Source organism: Oncorhynchus gorbuscha, linkage group LG12, assembly GCF_021184085.1.
Source record: "Oncorhynchus gorbuscha isolate QuinsamMale2020 ecotype Even-year linkage group LG12, OgorEven_v1.0, whole genome shotgun sequence".
Taxonomy (NCBI): domain Eukaryota; kingdom Metazoa; phylum Chordata; class Actinopteri; order Salmoniformes; family Salmonidae; genus Oncorhynchus; species Oncorhynchus gorbuscha.
This window is the reverse complement of record NC_060184.1, coordinates 26,923,668-26,943,750: the sequence shown is the minus strand read 5'-3', so window position 1 is coordinate 26,943,750 and position 20,083 is coordinate 26,923,668. Positions and strand designations below refer to the sequence as shown.

General features: G+C 44.7%; 1 protein-coding gene across 4 annotated transcripts in view; it reads left to right on the top strand.

The window, feature by feature from the left end:
• The window catches only part of LOC123990795 (calcipressin-2-like), a 141,175-nt gene that overhangs the window by 50,984 nt on the left and 70,108 nt on the right, over window positions 1-20,083 (top strand). The window contains exon 1 of one of the 4 annotated variants that reach the window (XM_046291675.1): window positions 933-1,225. The exons of the other annotated variants lie outside the window; for them this stretch is intronic. Coding sequence (XP_046147631.1) covers window positions 1,139-1,225 — 87 coding nt within the window. The 5' untranslated portion in view covers window positions 933-1,138. Of the gene's footprint in view, window positions 1-932; window positions 1,226-20,083 lie in introns of those variants that run through there. 4 annotated transcript variants of the gene reach the window in all.

The following is a 20,083-nucleotide window of genomic DNA, read 5'->3' as shown; positions in this document are numbered from 1 at the left end:
GTTCACAAATGCTCTCCATCCAACCTCACTGAGCTCGAGCTGTTTTGCAAGGAGGAATGGGAAAACATTTCAGTCTCTCGATGTGCAAAACTGATAAAGACATAACCCAAGCGACTTACAGCTGTAATCGCAGCAAAAGGTGGCGCTACAAATTATTAACTTAAAAGGGGCTGAATAATTTTGCACGCCCAATTTTTCAGTTTTTGATTTGTTAAAAAAGTTTGAAATATCCAATAAATGTCGTGTGTCCCACTTGTTGTGTCCCACTTGTTGTTGATTCTTCACAAAAAAATACAGTTTTATATCTTTATGTTTGAAGCCTGAAATGTGGCAAAAGGTCGCAAAGTTCAAGGCAAAAGGTCGCAAAGTTCGCAAGGCACTGTAGGTGAAGAACCATGAGCATTGAAGTCAATGTACCCAGAGGAGGAAGGAAGCTAGCTGTCCTCCAGCTACACCATGGTGCTGCCCTACAGAGTGCTGCTGAGACTACTGTACATCTTCATTGCAACAGTTTATTTTCATCAATTATTTGGTGACGTGAATATATTTATTATAAAAAGTACAACTTTTTAAAATGGTTCACTATTTTTATGAAGTTCACTAAGGAGGATGGTCCTCCCCTTCCTCCTCTGAGGATCCTCCACTGCTGCACATGTAGCGCAGCGGGAATCAGCCTGGTATTTATGACGCTAATATTCCATATTCATACTGCAGAATATTGTTTGAATCCTTCCTCAGAGCCAATGTGTCTGAGTGTGTCTCTTGATTTTAGGGAGCATGGTGTGGAATACAAATCAATGTTTGATATTGTGTGTGTGTGCTGGGGGCAGTGATGTCATAACTGGAAGAGGGAGCGAGGGGAGGGGAGGGGAAGGGAGGGGGGGCTAGTGGTCTGATTCCACTCGGAGTCTCGACTTCTCCAGTCAGCCAGCTCTGACTAACAATCAGCCTGCCTCACAGCTAGAGATTATTACAGAGTGGGCTCTTCAGAGCACAATACAACACACACTCTCCTCCTCACACACACACACCGGCGTGAACACACACACAGAAACACACAGCCAGGTGCTCCAGACCGAGACGTAGATTCTAGCAGTTATTTGTCTGTTTGAGCGGTACAGAGAGGAGCAAAGTGGAAATGCCTTCCCGAAACCTGGACTGTGATATCTTTGTCCTCATTGCCTGTGTGGTGGACGTTGAGGTGTTCACCAGTCAGGAGGTCAAGGTAGGACAAGATACACATACACATTCCTAGAAGGCAGTCTACAGAACACACTTCACACACATTTTAGAATACAGGACTAGAATGTGTGTTCTGTGGGTCTGTCTATGCTGCTCAAACAACTCGGCACAACTGAATTTAGTGCTTTCAGTCTGCAATTACTGTAAGACTATTCTGAGGGTGTGTCTGACAGTGTTGTACAGTGACCGCTGTTTTGTTCCATCATCAGCCGACTAGAAGTGATACCATGTCAATGTGAACACTGTCTCTGCTGTGTGTCCAGCTGGACCAGATGAGCTGATGGATAAATGGCTGTGCTCTGTTTGATGTGGGATTAGAGAGACATTAGGTTAGCTCGTCACCTGTCAGTCACTCCACAGATGCCATTTTAATTAACCTTTATTTAACTGGGCAAGTCAGTTAAGAACAAATTATTATTTACAATGGTGGCCTAGGAACGGTGGGTTAACTGCCTTGTTCAGGGGCAGAACAACAGAGGTTAACCTTGTTAGATCGGGGATTTGATCTAGCAACCTTTCGGTTACTGGCTCAATGCTCTAACCATTAGGCTACCTGCTGCCAATGCGCATGCATAGTGTAGTTAACAAGGTGTACAGGTTAGTACAGGTTAGCTGCCCAGCTAACCTGTACTGTCTGTTACTGATTGTATTACTGTCTGTACATGCGCAAACAAACCTTTGATGTATTGATTTTAACACTGAAGTAATATTTGAATGCACTGTATGCAGTTGGTGTTCATTTTACATCAAACATGTCAGAGCCTTTTTACCATTACTTTGATTTGTGTTGGAACAAGTTTCATGTTTAGGGTGAAGTGTGTTGAATTGCACAGCAAGATGCTGCAGCTTTGTTCTACTTTTGGCACTCTCAAATGTTCATAATTTACTTGCGTAAGACACACACACATTCATGCACACTCTACTGTGCATCCATCCATAATAGTCAGTGATTAGGAAAGGAGGCTCTGTCTGAGTGATCATTACTCCTCCAATCACATTGGACCCACATGTTTTGTTTAAGAAATCACTGTCTGCTGCTCGGCTACTCTGGTCTGGCTGCTCTCCCAACCACCATCTTCAACTGGGTTAATCATCTAAAATATAGAAGATTCTGGAATCTAGACTATCCTCTGACAGAAGATGAGGCAGAGAGACTGAAGAGATGAAGTTATGATTGGAGTGATGTGAATAATTTTTTAATGGAATATCTATATAGGAGTCAAGGAGGCCCATTATCAGCAACCATCAATCCTGTCTTCTAATGGCACAGGTTTATCATTTTAAAAGGCTAATGGATCATTAGAAAACCCTTTTGCAATTATGTTAGCACAGCTGAAAACTGTTGTGCTCATTAAAGAAGCAATACAACTGGCCTTCTTTAGACTAGTTGAGTATCTGGAGCATCAGCATTTGTGGGTTCAATTTACAGGCTCCAAATGGCCAGAAAGAAATAACTTTCTTCTGAAACTCATCAGTCTATTCTTGTTCTGAGAAATGAAGGCTATTCCATGCGAGAAATTGCCAAGAAACTGAAGATCTGGTACAACGCTGTGTACGACTCCCTTCACAGAACAGCGCAAACTGGCTCTAACCAGAATAGAAAGAGGAGTGGGAGGCCCCGGTGCACAACTGAGCAAGAGGACAAGTACATTAGTGTCTAGTTTGAGAAACAGACGCCTCACAAGTCCTCAACTGCCAGCTTTATTAAATAGTACCCACAAAACACCAGTCTCAACGTCAACAGTGAAGAGGTGACTACGGGACTCTGCCTTCCTCTGTCCAGTGTCTGTGTTCTTTTGCCCATCTTAATCTTTTCTTTTTATTGGTCAGTCTGAGATATTCCTTTTTCTTTGCAACTCTGCCTAGAAGGCCAGCATCCTGGAGTCCCGGGTACTATTTAATGAAGCTGCCAGTTGAGGACTTGTGAGGCGTCTCACAAACTTTCTCAAACTCAGTTGTGCTCAGTTGTGCACCGGGGCCTCCCACTCTTCTATTCTGGTTAGAGCCAGTTTGCGCTGTTCTGTGAAGGAAGTAGTACACAGAGTGGCAATTTCTCGCATGGAATAGCCTTCATTTCTCAGAACAAAAATAGACTGATGAGTTTCAGAAGAAAGTTCTTTGTTTCTGGCCATTTTGAGCCTGTAATTGAACCCATAAATCCTGATGCTCCAGATACTCAACTAGTCTAAAGAAGGCCAGTTTTATTGCTTTTTTAAATTAGGACAACAGTTTTCAGCTGTGCTAACATAATTGCAAAATAGTTTTCTAATGATCAATTATTCTTTTAAAATGATGAACTTGGATTAGCTAACACAACATGCCGTTGAAACACAGGAGTGATTGTTGCTGATAATGGGCCTCCTTGACTCCTATATAGATATTCCGTTAAAAAAATTCTGCCGTTTCCAGCTACAATAGTAATGTACAACATTAACAATATCTACACTGTATTTCTGATACATTTTATGTTATTTTAATGGACAAAAAAATGTGCTTTTCTTTCAAAAACAAGCTAATTTCTAGTGACCCCAAACTTTTGAACGGTAGTGTAGATGGAGGATAACAGCTGAGATCCTAACCGCTCTGAAGCGCTCTGATTTGAATGCTAAAGCAGCTTCTCCCTATGCTTAGACACAGCAGCTAATGGTGGTGACCAAGTCACTTGTATCACTTGCTGCTGAGAATATCACTGACACGGATGTGTTATTTTACATGTTGCCAGGTTTCCATATCCCTTCTGCCACAGATACTTATGAATATGGAATGAATATGAATTGAATATGGAATGAATATGGAGTGAATATGGAGTGAATATGGAGTGTTGAAGCCGCTCAGTCGTGGGTTCTTAATGTTCACACGAGCACGTCTACAGCCTGACGTGACTGGTCAACGGTGTTGTTGACCATGACATGGCACCATGACCTCTCTCTCCCCCTTCTCTTAATCCTTTTTCTCCCCCTCCCCCCTCACTCCCTTCCTGCTCTCTTTCTCTCATTCTCTCTCCCTCTTTCTCCCTTCCTCTTCCACCCCCTTTCTCTCTCCCCCCACAGTCTGCCTGTGTCCATGCTTTCCATTGAGCTGTGTCCTATATAGTCAAAAGAGGGGTTAGAGGTTAAGGCAGGCTGTAATACCATTTAATGACAGGAGGAGTAGCCGGTCACAGAGAAATGTCATCTCTCTCTTCAGCCCTACAGTAAGAAACTCACCAGTCACCAGAGTCAGAACCAGGGTCAGGGTCATTCCTGTACCAGTCGTGAACTTGAACCCTGACTTGTGACCTATCAGCCTCCTGAATTTTGAAAGACTTAGCAATTATGGAGGTCTCTATGAAGGTTACAGTTACTGTAGTAGGCTGTGTTAATAATGAGTTGTCTTGACACTGTACTCCTTGAATAAGTGAACTTGGTTCTGAACTGTATTTTTATTTTTATATTGACGTTTATGGGTGCGTTGTTTGGGATACTGTACTGTGGGTGATTGAGCACAGAAATACTATATTCCCAACACTAAACACTATCATTACTGAAGTAACTGCTGTGTACTGACTATGGAAACATGACGGTGAAAGAGGTCATGGCAGTGGTTTGGGTTAAGGATGGGGTAGGTTCAGGTTGGAGTGTAGTTCAAAAATAAAAAAATCTAATCAAATCTATTTGTCACATACACATGGTTAGCAGATGTTAATGGTCACATACACATGGTTAGCAGATGTTAATGGTCACATACACATGGTTAGCAGATGTTAATGGTCACATACACATGGTTAGCAGATGTTAATGGTCACATACACATGGTTAGCAGATGTTAATGGTCACATACACATGGTTAGCAGATGTTAATGGTCACATACACATGGTTAACAGATGTTAATGGTCACATACACATGGTTAGCAGATGTTAATGCGAGTGTAGCGAAATGCTTGTGCTTCTAGTTCCGACAATGCAGTAATAACCAACAAGTAATCTAACTAACAATTCCTAAACTACTGTCTTATACACAGTGTAAGGGGATAAAGAATATGTACATAAGGATATATGAATGAGTGATGGTACAGAGCAGCATAGGCAAGATACAGTAGATGGTATCGAGTACAGTATATACATATAAGATGAGTATGTAAACAAAGTGGCATAGTTAAAGTGGCTAGTGATACATGTATTACATAAGGATGCAGTCGATGATATAGAGTACAGTATATACGTATGCATATGAGATGAATAATGTAGGATAAGTAACATTATATAAGGTAGCATTGTTTAAAGTGGCTAGTGATATATTTACATCATTCCCATCAATTCCCATTATTAAAGTGGCTGGAGTTGAGTCAGTGTCAGTGTGTTGGCAGCGGCCACTCAATGTTAGTGGTGGCTGTTTAACAGTCTGATGGCCTTGAGATAGAAGCTGTTTTTCGGTCCCAGCTTTGATGCACCTGTACTGACCTCGCCTTCTGGATGATAGCGGGGTGAACAGGCAGTGGCTCGGGTGGTTGATGTCCTTGATGATCTTTATGGCCTTCCTGTAACATCGGGTGGTGTAGGTGTCCTGGAGGGCAGGTAGTTTGCCCCCGGTGATGCGTTGTGCAGACCTCACTACCCTCTGGAGAGCCTTATGGTTGAGGGCGGAGCAGTTGCCGTACCAGGCGGTGATACAGCCCGCCAGGATGCTCTCGATTGTGCATCTGTAGAAGTTTGTGAGTGCTTTTGGTGACAAGCCAAATTTCTTCAGCCTCCTGAGGTTGAAGAGGCGCTGCTGCGCCTTCTTCACGATGCTGTCTGTGTGGGTGGACCAATTCAGTTTGTCTGTGATGTGTATGCCGAGGAACTTAAAACTTGCTACCCTCTCCACTACTGTTCCATCAATGTGGATAGGGGGGTGTTCCCTCTGCTGTTTCCTGAAGTCCACAATCATCTCCTTAGTTTTGTTGACGTTGAGTGTGAGGTTATTTTCCTGACACCACACTCCGAGGGCCCTCACCTCCTCCCTGTAGGCCGTCTTGTCGTTGTTGGTAATCAAGCCTACCACTGTTGTGTCGTCCGCAAACTTGATGATTGAGTTGGAGGCGTGCTTGGCCACGCAGTCGTGGGTGAACAGGGAGTACAGGAGAGGGCTCAGAACGCACCCTTGTGGGGCCCCAGTGTTGAGGATCAGAGGGGAGGAGATGTTGTTACCTACCCTCACCACCGGCCCGTCAGGAAGTCCAGTACCCAGTTGCACAGGGCGGGGTCGAGACCCAGGGTCTCGAGCTTGATGACGAGCTTGGAGGGTACTATGGTGTTGAATGCCGAGCTGTAGTCGATGAACAGCATTCTCACATAGGTATTCCTCTTGTCCAGATGGGTTAGGGCAGTGTGCAGTGTGGTTGAGATTGCATCGTCTGTGGACCTATTTGGGCGGTAAGCAAATTGGAGTGGGTCTAGGGTGTCAGGTAGGGTGGAGGTGATATGGTCCTTGACTAGTCTCTCAAAGCACTTCATGATGACGGAAGTGAGTGCTACGGGGCGGTAGTCGTTTAGCTCAGTTACCTTAGCTTTCTTGGGAACAGGAACAATGGTGGCCCTCTTGAAGCATGTGGGAACAGCAGACTGGTATAGGGATTGATTGAATATGTCCGTAAACACACCGGCCAGCTGGTCTGCGCATGCTCTGAGGGCGCGGCTGGGGATGCCGTCTGGGCCTGCAGCCTTGCGAGGGTTAACACGTTTAAATGTCTTACTCACCTCGGCTGCAGTGAAGGAGAGACCGCATGTTTTCGTTGCAGGCCGTGTCAGTGGCACTGTATTGTCCTCAAAGCGGGCAAAAAAGTTATTTAGTCTGCCTGGGAGCAAGACATCCTGGTCCGTGACTGGGCTGGATTTCTTCCTGTAGTCCGTGATTGACTGTAGACCCTGCCACATGCCTCTTGTGTCTGAGCCGTTGAATTGAGATTCTACTTTGTCTCTGTACTGACGCTTAGCTTGTTTGATAGCCTTGCGGAGGGAATAGCTGCACTGTTTGTATTCGGTCATGTTACCAGACACCTTGCCCTGATTAAAAGCAGTGGTTCACGCTTTCAGTTTCACGCGAATGCTGCCATCAATCCACGGTTTCTGGTTAGGGAATGTTTTAATCGTTGCTATGGGAACGACATCTTCAACGCACGTTCTAATGAACTCGCACACCGAATCAGCGTATTCGTCAATGTTGTTATCTGACGCAATACGAAACATATCCCAGTCCACGTGATGGAAGCAGTCTTGGAGTGTGGAGTCAGCTTGGTCGGACCAGCTTTGGACAGACCTCAGCGTGGGAGCCTCTAGTTTTAGTTTCTGTCTGTAGGCAGGGATCAGCAAAATGGAGTCGTGGTCAGCTTTTCCGAAAGGGTGGCGGGGCAGGGCCTTATATGCATCGCGGAAGTTGGAGTAACAATGATCCAAGGTTTTTCCACCCCTGGTTGCGCAATCGATATGCTGATCTTGTTGTCAGATTAGCCTTGTTAAAATCCCCAGCTACAATGAATGCAGCCTCCAGATAAATGGTTTCCAGTTTGCAAAGAGTTAAATAAAGTTCGTTCAGAGCCATCGATGTGTCTGCTTGGGGGGGTATGGCTGTGATTATAATCGAAGAGAATTCTCTTGGTAGATAATGCGGTCTACATTTGATTGTGATCAATTCTAAATCAGGTGAACAGAAGGATTTGAGTTCCTGTATGTTTCTTTCATCACACCATGTCTCGTTAGTCATAAGGCATACGCCCCCGCCCCTCTTCTTACCAGAAAGGTGTTTGTTTCTGTCGGAGCGATGCGTGGAGAAACCCGTTGGCTGCACCGCTTCGGATAGCGTCTCTCCAGTGAGGCATGTTTCCGTGAAGCACAGAACGTTACAGTCTCTGATGTCCCTCTGGAATGCTACCCTTGCTCGGATTTCATCAACCTTGTTGTCTAGAGACTGGACATTTGCAAGAACAATGCTAGGGAGTGGTGCACGGTGTGCCCGTCTCCGGAGTCTGACCAGAAGACCGCCTCGTTTCCCTCTTTTTCGGAGTCGTTTTTTTGGGTCGCTGCATGCGATCCATTCCATTGTCCTGTCTGTAAGGCAGAACACAGGATCTGCGTCGCGAAAAACATATTCTTGGTCGTACTGATGGTGAGTTGACGCTGATCTTATATTCAGTAGTTCTTCTCGACTGTATGTATTGAAACCTAAGATGACCTGGGGTACTAATGTAAGAAATAACACGTAAAAAAAACAAAAAACTGCATAGTTTCCTAGGAACGCGAAGCGAGGCGGCCATCTCTGTCGGCGCCGGAAGTTCAGAGGTCAGTGAGAGGGTAAAACTGTCTCTCAGCTGTATTTAAAGGGAGGCATTTTCACAACATGGTTGTTAACATGAGGAAGTCACCATTTATGTTAGTTATACAAATATTACTATGATCCCAAGAGGTCCATTCATCATAATTCCTATTCAGCCAGTGTATGAAGAATCATTTTGATTTCAAGCATTCACATCTGTCTAGCTCTTTTTGAATATACTGTAGTTTTGTTCTTTCTGATCTACCACCATGATAGATAAAGGAACTGTGATCCCAGCATTTGTTCATATTGCATCTCTTTAGTGTCCCATTGTGTGAATTTTACACTCTATAACTGGATTCTCTGTTTAGTTGGGTGTTTAACCTCTCTGGGATATGTGGGACGGTAGAGAAAATGCAGAGCGCCAAATTCAAATAAATTCCTGTAAAAATCAAGCTTTCATGAAATCACAAATGTAAGAAACCAAATTAAAGCTACAGGTGTTGTGAATCCAGCCAACATGTCAGATTTCAAAAAGGCTTTTTGGCAAAAGCATACGATGCTATTATCTGAGCACCTCCATAAACAAAAGAGAGAAAACATATTTCAACCCTGCAGGCACGACACAAAACGCAGAAATAAAAATATAAATCATGCCTTACCTTTGACGAGCTTTTTCTGTCGGCACTCCAATATGTCCCATAAACATCACAAATGGTCCTTTTGTTCGATTAATTCCGTCCATATATATCCAAAATGTCAATTTATTTTACGCATTTGATCCAGAAAAACACCGGTTCCAACTTGCGCAACGTGACTACAACATATCTCAAAAGTTACCTGTAATTTTTGCCAAAACATTTCAAACTACTTTGGTAATACAACTTTAGTTTTTTTAAATAATCTATAAAATTGAGGACGGGATGATCTGTGTTCAATACAGGAAGAAAACAAACTGATGCATGCTTTCTGGTCTCGCGCCTTTATCAAACAGTACACATGAAGTGACCCTCGTTCAAGATGGCCGTACTTCTACATTACACAAAGGAATAACCTCAACCAATGTCTGGTGACATCCAGTGGAAGCGGTAGGAACTGCAAGCAAGTCCCTTAGTTCCTTACAAATCTGGATTCCCAACTCATTGAAAAGAGAGTGACCTCAAAAACAAAAATCTGAATGGTTTGTCCTCGGGGTTTCGCCTGCTACATAAGTTCTGTTATACTCACAGACATGATTCAAACAGTTTTAGAAACTTCAGAGTGTTTTCTATCCAAATCTACAATGCATATCTTATCTTCTGGGGATGAGTATCAGGCAGTTGAATTTGGGCATGCTTTTCATCCAAAATTCCAAATGCTGCCCCCTAACCTAGAGAAGTGAAAAGGTAAGGAGAAAGAGAACAGAGAATGAGGGGCTCAATTAGAAAAGTTAGGAATGTTACTATGAACAGGCTAAACCTGGCACAGACATTAGATATGCTATCTCGTTGTACTGAGCAGTGGTTAGATAAAACCCCTATTTCCATAAAGCCTATCACAATGTGCTGTATTAAAGTGTGGTGTTTTAATGAATGAGAATTCATTAACCTTTGAGAAATCTATCCATGCCAGTTCTAATGGGCGACTTGTTCAATTTCTCCTCTAAGATGGAAAATCACATTGCAGTAAAATGACTGGATGGATGGATAGGGGATGTTATTAACAATCCTTCCTCCCCCACAAGCTTGCTATGTGAAATTTCCTGCCCTGGTTAAAACATGACCATTCCTTACACGAGGTTACACAACGCAGGAGCTATTTTTGGCTGTAGGTCAAGGTTCAACATGAAAAAGAGCAATCTGGGAGTCTAGAGTCTGGATGTGTTTAAGATGAATTATAGTTTCTTCCCCTAAAAGGAAGAGAGAACAGAAAAACCCTGTATTCTGGCCTCTGTTTCTTTAGTCTCTGGCTGATTCATCTCCTAGTCTGTCTGTATGTGATTAAAGCCAAAGCCTGTGTTGTTAAAGTTGACATTCATCTGTGAATGAATCTAAAGGTGAGCCTAGTTTCATGTTGAGTTGTTCACCTCTCCTCTCCTCTGCTGCCCCTGTTAAGAAGGGATTGATGAGGTTAATGCCAGTAAGTGAACAGTAAACATGCCTGTTTGGCTCTGGTAGCTTACCACTGTAATTACGTAAATATCCACATGCATACCGCATCGCCTTCAAAGGCGGCTGTGGAAAAACCACAACACCTTGGATCACTTTTGTTCCTTCCTCTAACACAACCCCATTTAACTTGTCATTTTATTCCAGTGGAGAGCTGTTGTGTTCCTATTGGAGAGAGTGCTTCTCATGCTGATGAGGAGTGGTCTGTCCTGTCGTCCAGTGCTCCTGGTTTGCTGTAGATGTATCTGTGTGTTGCTCAAGGAGAGGTGTTAACAGAAAGGTTAAGTTGAGTGGCACTTCCCTCTGTCACTCACTTAGCCCAGGGATATTCAACCGGAGTTCCGTGGGGGTACTGCGGGGCGTCCGCAAAGAAAATCTAATAAAAATACAAAATATATAAAAAACAATAACTTTTATTTTTTATTCGTTGTTTTTATGAATATCACTAGCAACAACAGAATAAACACATTTTTTTATTACATACCAGCGGTAAAAAAGAGGAGAATATACTGTATCTTTCCAATGATGTCAACTTCTCAACTCCTAATGTTGAGCAAATTACACTCATTGGAGCCAATTACATTCAGTATCTGACATAGGCTTTGAAAAAGCAGCTGTGAATATCCTACCAGTGCTTTTAGGCTGGGTTTCTGTACAGCACTTTGAGATATCAGCTGATGTACGAAGGGCTATATAAATAAATTTGATTTGATTTGATTTGATGCTGGCTGTTGGTAAGCTTTCTTGACTTGCACATTCATTTTTGCCAACACATGGCTAACCTTTGTTTTAACCAACTAAACCGGGGCTCTTAGAGAAAATGTTTTTGGAGTTACCATTCCAGATAATAGGCTGTTAGTTTCCATTTCCTCTTCCAATTATAATGTGGGGAGGCCAAAATAATGAATACCGATCTACCAAATCTATTCATTTGATGATATACCTGATGATATCATTCACCTGATCACAAGTTCATTTATTTTTGTTCGCTAATGTATGATGGGGTCCCTGGGTCTCCGGTTCGTCTTGGCAAGAAAAGTTTGAAGACCTCTGAACGTAACACTCAGTGGTAATGTCATGCTTTACTGGGCTTTACTTGTATACGTCAGAGAGAGTTGGATGTTTAGAAACCAGGGCTGCTGCTTGGCCTATCCCCAGGCTTCCTACACAACACATTATGTTCTCTCCATATTTCTGTTTTTTGCCGACTCACATTTGATTTTGAGCAAGCCTTTGCGTTCACCCCTTCCTCCCCCAAACTCTCAAATGTGAGGCTGTCAACACAAGTACCTCAAATAGCCTCTTAGCTATGGAAATATGCAGAGTACTGCTCATTTTCTCTGAATAAAAGTTGTGATTAATTATAAAACTGTTAGTTAGCAGACACAATAATGCTAGACACCAATGTTCTTTGGCCAACCCACATCTCTCTCCCATTGACTGTCCGTGATAGCTGTAGCACCACGGAACCAGCATCCCCTCTCCTTTCACCCTCTCGTTTGCTTTTACTCTCATCCGGAGCCCTTTGCTTCATTAGGATATTTATTTCCATAATTGGAGCACATAAACTGTGGAACGCAGTTTAATAGATTTGAGAATGGGCCCCTCCATCTTGACATTTAGTTTTAACTGCATGACTACTACAAACACCAGATGGCAGTTATGAGGATGTTCACTGTTCACCTTTATAGCTCTCTATTATCTAAGGGCACTTAGAGCCATCAGACGCCCGCAAGAACAGACTGGACTGTGCTACCTCTGCTCATGTGTGTGTGTGCTCATGTACGAATAGGTTTTTGTTTGTGAGCCTGAGAATTGCCATGGCCCTGTTGCCAGTTGATGTTTAAAAGCCCTGATTGCTACTTCATGGGAAGTGACATTTCCCCGGCTGTATATGTTGAAGCTTTTATTTATTTAACCAGGAAAAGACCTGGAAAAGACCCTTGAGGTTAGAAACCTCTTGTTTCCAGTAAGCATAGTAATCTGATCCTTTTACTCTCAGTCCCCAACGCACTAGACGACCAGTTCTTATAGCCTTCAGCCGTACCCTTATCCTACTCCTCCTCTGTTCCTCTGGTGATGTAGAGGTTAACCCAGGCCCTGTAGCCCCCAGTTCCACTCCTATTCCCCAGGCGCTATCATTTGTTGACTTCTGTAACCGAAAAAGCCTTGGTTTCATGCATGTTAACATCAAAAGCCTCCTCCCTAAGTTTGTTTTATTCACTGCTTTAGCACACTCCGCCAACCCTGATGTCCTTGCCGTGTCTGAATCCTGGCTTACATTTACATTTAAGTCATTTAGCAGACGCTCTTATCCAGAGCGACTTACAAATTGGTGCATTCACCTTATGACATCCAGTGGGACAGTCACTTAACAATAGTGCATCTAAAACTTAGGGGGGTGGGGTGAGAGGGATTACTTAACCTATCCTAGGTATTCCTTAAAGAGGTGGGGTTTCAGGTGTCTCCGGAAGGTGGTGATTGACTCCGCTGTCCTGGCGTCGTGAGGGAGTTTGTTCCACCATTGGGGGGCCAGGGCAGCGAACAGTTTTGACTGGGCTGAGCGGGAGCTGTACTTCCTCAGTGGTAGGGAGGCGAGCAGGCCAGAGGTGGATGAACGCAGTGCCCTTGTTTGGGTGTAGGGCCTGATCAGAGCCTGGAGGTACTGAGGTGCCGTTCCCCTCACAGCTCCGTAGGCAAGCACCATGGTCTTGTAGCGGATGCGACTGGAAGCCAGTGGAGAGAACGGAGGAGCGGGGTGACGTGAGAGAACTTGGGAAGGTTGAACACCAGACGGGCTGCGGCGTTCTGGATGAGTTGAAGGGGTTTAATGGCACAGGCAGGGAGCCCAGCCAACAGCGAGTTGCAGTAATCCAGACGGGAGATGACAAGTGCCTGGATTAGGACCTGCGCCGCTTCCTGTGTGAGGCAGGGTCGTACTCTGCGGATGTTGTAGAGCATGAACCTGCAGGAACGGGCCACCGCCTTGATGTTAGTTGAGAACGACAGGGTGTTGTCCAGGATCACGCCAAGGTTCTTGGCGCTCTGGGAGGAGGACACAATGGAGTTGTCGACCGTGATGGCGAGATCATGGAACGGGCAGTCCTTCCCCGGGAGGAAGAGCAGCTCCGTCTTGCCGAGGTTCAGCTTGAGGTGGTGATCCGTCATCCACACTGATATGTCTGCCAGACATGCAGAGATGCGATTCGCCACCTGGTCATCAGAAGGGGGAAAGGAGAAGATTAATTGTGTGTCGTCTGCATAGCAATGATAAGAGAGACCATGTGAGGTTATGACAGAGCCAAGTGACTTGGTGTATAGCGAGAATAGGAGAGGGCCAAGAACAGAGCCCTGGGGGACACCAGTGGTGAGACGCGTGGTGAGGAGACAGATTCTCGCCACGCCACCTGGTAGGAGCGACCTGTCAGGTAGGACGCAATCCAAGCGTGGGCCGCGCCGGAGATGCCCAACTCGGAGAGGGTGGAGAGGAGGATCTGATGGTTCACAGTATCGAAGGCAGCCGATAGATCTAGAAGGATGAGAGCAGAGGAGAGAGAGTTAGCTTTAGCAGTGCGGAGCGCCTCCGTGATACAGAGGAGAGCAGTCTCAGTTGAATGACTAGTCTTGAAACCTGACTGATTTGGATCAAGAAGGTCATTCAGAGAGAGATAGCGGGAGAGCTGGCCAAGGACGGCGCGTTCAAGAGTTTTGGAGAGAAAAGAAAGAAGGGATACTGGTCTGTAATTGTTGACATCGGAGGGATCGAGTGTAGGTTTTTTCAGAAGGGGTGCAACTCTCGCTCTCTTGAAGACGGAAGGGACGTAGCCAACGGTCAGGGATGAGTTGATGAGCGAGGTGAGGTAAGGGAGAAGGTCTCCGGAAATGGTCTGGAGAAGAGAGGAGGGGATAGGGTCAAGCGGGCAGGTTGTTGGGCGGCCGGCCGTCACAAGACGCGAGATTTCATCTGGAGAGAGGGGGAGAAAGAGGTCAGAGCACAGGGTAGGGCAGTGTGAGCAGAACCAGCGGTGTCGTTTGACTTAGCAAACGAGGATCGGATGTCGTCGACCTTCTTTTCAAAATGGTTGACGAAGTCATCTGCAGAGAGGGAGGAGGGGGGGGGGGGCGGAGGATTCAGGAGGGAGGAGAAGGTGGCAAAGAGCTTCCTAGGGTTAGAGGCAGATGCTTGGAATTTAGCGTGGTAGAAAGTGGCTTTAGCAGCAGAGACAGAGGAGGAAAATGTAGAGAGGAGGGAGTGAAAGGATGCCAGGTCCGCAGGAGGCGACCTCCATTTCCGCTCGGCTGCCCGGAGCCCTGTTCTGTGAGCTCGCAATGAGTCATCGAGCCACGGAGCGGGAGGGGGAGGACCGAGCCGGCCTGGAGGATAGGGGACATAGAGAGTCAAGGGATGCAGAGAGGGAGGAGAGGAGGGTTGAGGAGGCAGAATCAGGAGATAGGTGGGAGAAGGTTTGAGCGGAGGGAAGAGATGATAGGATGGAAGAGGAGAGAGTAGCGGGGGAGAGAGAGCGAAGGTTGGGACGGCGCGATACCATCCGAGTAGGGGCAGTGTGGGAGGTGTTGGATGAGAGCGAGAGGGAAAAGGATACAAGGCAGTGGTCGGAGACTTGGAGGGGAGTTGCAGTGAGGTTAGTGGAAGAACAGCATCTAGTAAAGATGAGGTCGATATTGCCTGCCTTGTGAGTAGGGGGAAGGTGAGAGGGTGAGGTCAAAGAGGAGAGGAGTGGAAAGAAGGAGGCAGAGAGGAAAGAGTCAAAGGTAGACGTGGGGAGGTTAAAGTCGCCCAGAACTGTGAGAGGTGAGCCGTCCTCAGGAAAGGAGCTTATCAAGGCATCAAGCTCATTGATGAACTCTCCGAGGGAACCTGGAGGGCGATAAATGATAAGGATGTTAAGCTTGAAAGGGCTAGTAACTGTGACAGCATGGAATTCAAAGGAGGGCGATAGACAGATGGGTAAGGGGAGAAAGAGAGAATGACCACTTGGGAGAGATGAGGATCCCGGTGCCACCACCCGCTGACCAGATGCTCTCGGGGTGTGCGAGAACACGTGGGCGGACGAAGAAGAGCAGTAGGAGTAGCAGTGTTGTCTGTGGTGATCCATGTTTCCGTCAGTGCCAAGAAGTCTGGAGGGAGGCATAGGCTGAGATGAACTCTGCCTTGTTGACCGCAGATTGGCAGTTCCAGAGGCTACCGGAGACCTGGAACTCCACGTGGGTCGTGCGCTGGGACCACCAGAGTAGGGTGGCCTGCCAAAGGAGCGTTTGTATGGTCTGTGCAGAGAGGAGAGAACAGGGATAAACAGACACATAGTTGACAGGCTACAGAAGAGGCTACGCTAATGCAAAGGAGATTGGAATGACAAGTGGACTACACGTCTCGAATGTTCAGAAAGTTAAGCTACGTAGCAAGAATCTTATTGACTAAAATGATTAAAATGATACAGTACTGCTGAAGTAGGCCAGCTGGCAGTGGGTGCGTTGTTGACACTACACTAATCAAGTCATTCCGTTGAGTGTAATAGTTTCTGCAGTGTTGCTATTCGGGGGCTAGCAGGCTAGCTAGCAGTGTTGTTTACGTTACGTTGCGTTAAAAGAACGACAATAGATGGCTAGCGAACCTAGAAAATCGCTCTAGACTACACAATTATCTTTGATACAAAGATGGCTATGTAGCTAGCTAAGTAGCTAGCTACGATCAAACAAATCAAACCGTTGTACTGTAATGAAATGAAGTGAAAATGTGATACAACCTGTGAATGCGACCGGGTAGTTGAGTTCTATACAGAAGACGTTGGCTAGCGTTGGCTAGCTGTTGGCTAATAGCAGAGTCACCTACGTTAAGGACGACAAATAGCTGGCTAGCTAACCTCGGTAAATTAAGATAATCACTCTAAGACTACACACTCTAAACCTAAACAACACAATTATCTTGGATACGATGATACGATGATACGAAGACAGCAAAGACAGCTATGTAGGTAGCTAACACTAAACTAATCAAGTCGTTCAGTTGAGTGTAAAAGTTTCTCAGTGCAGCTAATCAGTGGACGTTAGCTAGCTGGCTAGTGAAGACTACGTTAGGACGGCGAAATACGATAATTACGCAATTATCTTTGATACAAAGACGGCTATGTAGCTAGCTGAGAAGAAATTGCTAAGATAAGACAAATCAAACCGTTGTGATATAATGAAATATAATGAAAAAGTTATACTACCCGTTGGAGCGACGTGCAGATGCGACCACTCGCTCCAACCGGAACCGGATGCCTTAGGAAGGCCACCAAAAATTCTGAGATTTCCATCCCCAACTACAACATTTTCCACCAAGATAGAACTGCCAAAGTTGGTGGAGTTGCAATCTACTGCAGAGATAGCCTGCAGAGTTCTGTCATTTCTCTGTATACATCAATGATGTCGCTCTTGCTGTTGGTGATTCTCTGATCCACCTCTACGCAGACGACACCATTCTGTATACTTCTGGCCCTTCTTTGGACACTGTGTTAACTAGCCTCCAGACGAGCTTCAATACCATACAACACTCCTTCCGTGGCCTCCAACTGCTCTTAAATGCAAGTAAAACTAAATGAATGCTCTTCAACCAATCGCTGCCTGCACCTGCCCGTTCGTCTACCATCACTACTCTGGACGGTTCTGACTTAAAATATTTGGACAACTACAAATACCTAGGTGTCTGGTTAAACTATAAACTCTGCTTCCAGAATCACATTAAGCATCTCCAATCCAAAATTAAATCTAGAATCTGCTATCTATTTCGCAACAAAGTGTCCATGCTGCCAAACATACCCTCGTAAAACTGACTATCCTACCGATCCTTGACTTTGGCGATGTCATTTACAAAATAGCCTTCAACACTCAATTCTCAGCAAACTGGATGTAGTCTATCACAATGCAGTTGTTTTTGTCACCAAAGCCCCAAATACAGTTGAAGTCCGAAGTTTACATACACCGTAGCCAATTTATACTCAGTTTTTCACAATTCCTGACATTTAATCCTAGTAAATATTAATTGTCTTAGGTCAGTTAGGATCACCACTTCATTTTAAGAATGTGAAATGTCAGAATAATAGTAGAGATAATTATTTTTTCCAGCTTTTATTCCTTTCATCACATTCCCAGTGGGTCAGAAGTTTACATACACTCAATTAGTATTTGGTAGCATTGCCTTTCAATTGTTTAACTTGGGTCAAACGTTTCAGGTAGCCTTCCACAAGCTTCCCACAATAAGTTAGGTTAATTTTGGCCCATTCCTCCTGACAGAGCTGGTGTGACTGAGTCACGTTTTGTAAGCCTCCTTGCTCGCACATGCTTTTTCAGTTCTGCCCACAAATGTTCTATGGGATTGAGTTCAGGCCTTTGGGATGGCAACTCCAATACCTTGAAGTTGTTGTCCTTAAGCCATTTTGCCACAACTTTGGATTTATGCTTGGGGTCATTGTCCATTTGGAAGACCCATTTGCGACCAAGCTTTAACTTCCTGACTGATGTCTTGAGATGTTGCTTCAATACATCCATATTATTTTCCCCTCTTCATGATGCCATATATTTTTCCTTCAACATGATGCTGCCACCCCCGTGCTGCGCAGTTGGCTTGGTGTTCTTCGGCTTGCAAGTGGTCATTATGGCCAAACAGTTCTATTTTTGTTTCATCAGACCAGAGGACATTTTCCCAAAAGTGCGCTCTTTGTCTCCATGTGCAGTTGCAAACCGTAGTCTGGATTTTTTATGGAGGTTTTGGAGCAGTGGCTTCTTCCTTGCTGTGTGGCTTTTCAGGTTATGTCGATGTAGGACTTGTTTTTGTACCTGTTTCCTCTAGCATCTTCACAAGTTCCTTTGCTGTTGTTCTGGGATTGATTCGCACTTTTTGCAACAAAGTATGTTCATCTCTAGGATGAGCGATATGACGACTGCGTGGTCCCATGGTGTTTACACTTGCGTACTATTGTTTGTACAGATGAACGTGGTACCTTCAGGCATTTGAAAATTGCTCCCAATGATGAACCAGACTTGTGGAGGTCTACAATTTTTCTCTGAGGTCTTGGCTAATTTCTTTTGATTTTCCCATGATGTCAAGCAAAGAGTTTGCACTGAGTTTGAAGGTAGGCCTTGAAATACATCCACAGGTACACCTCCAATGAACTCAAATGATGTCAATTAGCCTATCAGAAGCTTCTTAAGCCATGACATATTTTTCTGGAATTTTCAAAGCTGTTTAAAGGCACAGTCAATTTAGTGTACGGAAACTTCTGACCCACTGGGTTGTGATACAGTGAAATAATCTGTCTGTAAGCAATTGTTGGAAAATTCCTTGTGTCATGCACAAAGTAGATGTCCTAACCAACTTGCCTAAACTATAGTTTGTCAACAAGAAATGTGTGGAGTGACTGAAAAATGAGTTTTTAATGACTCCAACCTAAGTGTATGTAAACTTCAGACTTCAACTGTACTACCCACCACTGTGACCTGTATGCTCTCGTTGGCTGGCCTTCGCTTCATATTTGTCGCCAAACCCACTGGCTCCAGGTCATCTATAAGTATTTTCTAGGTAATGCCTTATCTCAGCTCTCCGGTCACCATAGCAGCATCCACCCGTAGCACGCGCTACAGCAGGTATATTTCACAGGTCATCCCCAAAGCCAACTCCTCCTTTGGCCGCCTTTCCTTCCAGTTCTCTGCTGCCAATGACTGTAACGAATTGCAAGACTCACTGAAGCTGAAGTCTTATATCTCCCTCACTAACTTTAAGAATCAGCTTTTCAGAGCAGCTTACTGATCGTTGCACCTGTACACAGCCCATCTGTAAATAGCCCACCCATCTACCTCATCCCCATATTGTTTTTTATTTATTTTTGCTCCTTTGCACCCCAGTATCTCTACTTGCACATTCATCTTTGGCACATCTATCACTCCAGTGTTTAATTGCTAAATAGTACTTTTTTTGCCACTATGGCCAATTTTTTGCCTTACCTCCCTTATGTTACTACATTTGCACACACTGTATATAGATTTTCTAATGTTATTGACTGTATGTTTGTTTATCCCATGTGTAACTCTGTGTTGTTTATGTCGCACTGCTTTTCTTTATCTTGGCCAGGTCACAGTTGCAAATGAGAACTTGTTCTCAACTAGCCTACCTGGTTAAATGTAGGTGAAATATGATTATTTCTCTCAAACACTGTGTGCAGTATGTTGACAGCCAGTGTTGTGTCCCCGTGTTTAGCGTGTTGCTATAACCACTGCTACGGTACGGTCTCCTCACCTTGTTCCCAGGAGGGTTACTTTCCCTTTCAATCTCATGCCAAATATCATCATAACCCACAAAGTCCCTCCTCAGCTGATCCAGCATGGGAGTCAAGCCACTAAAGGCTTTGTGGTCTGTAACTAAACCACC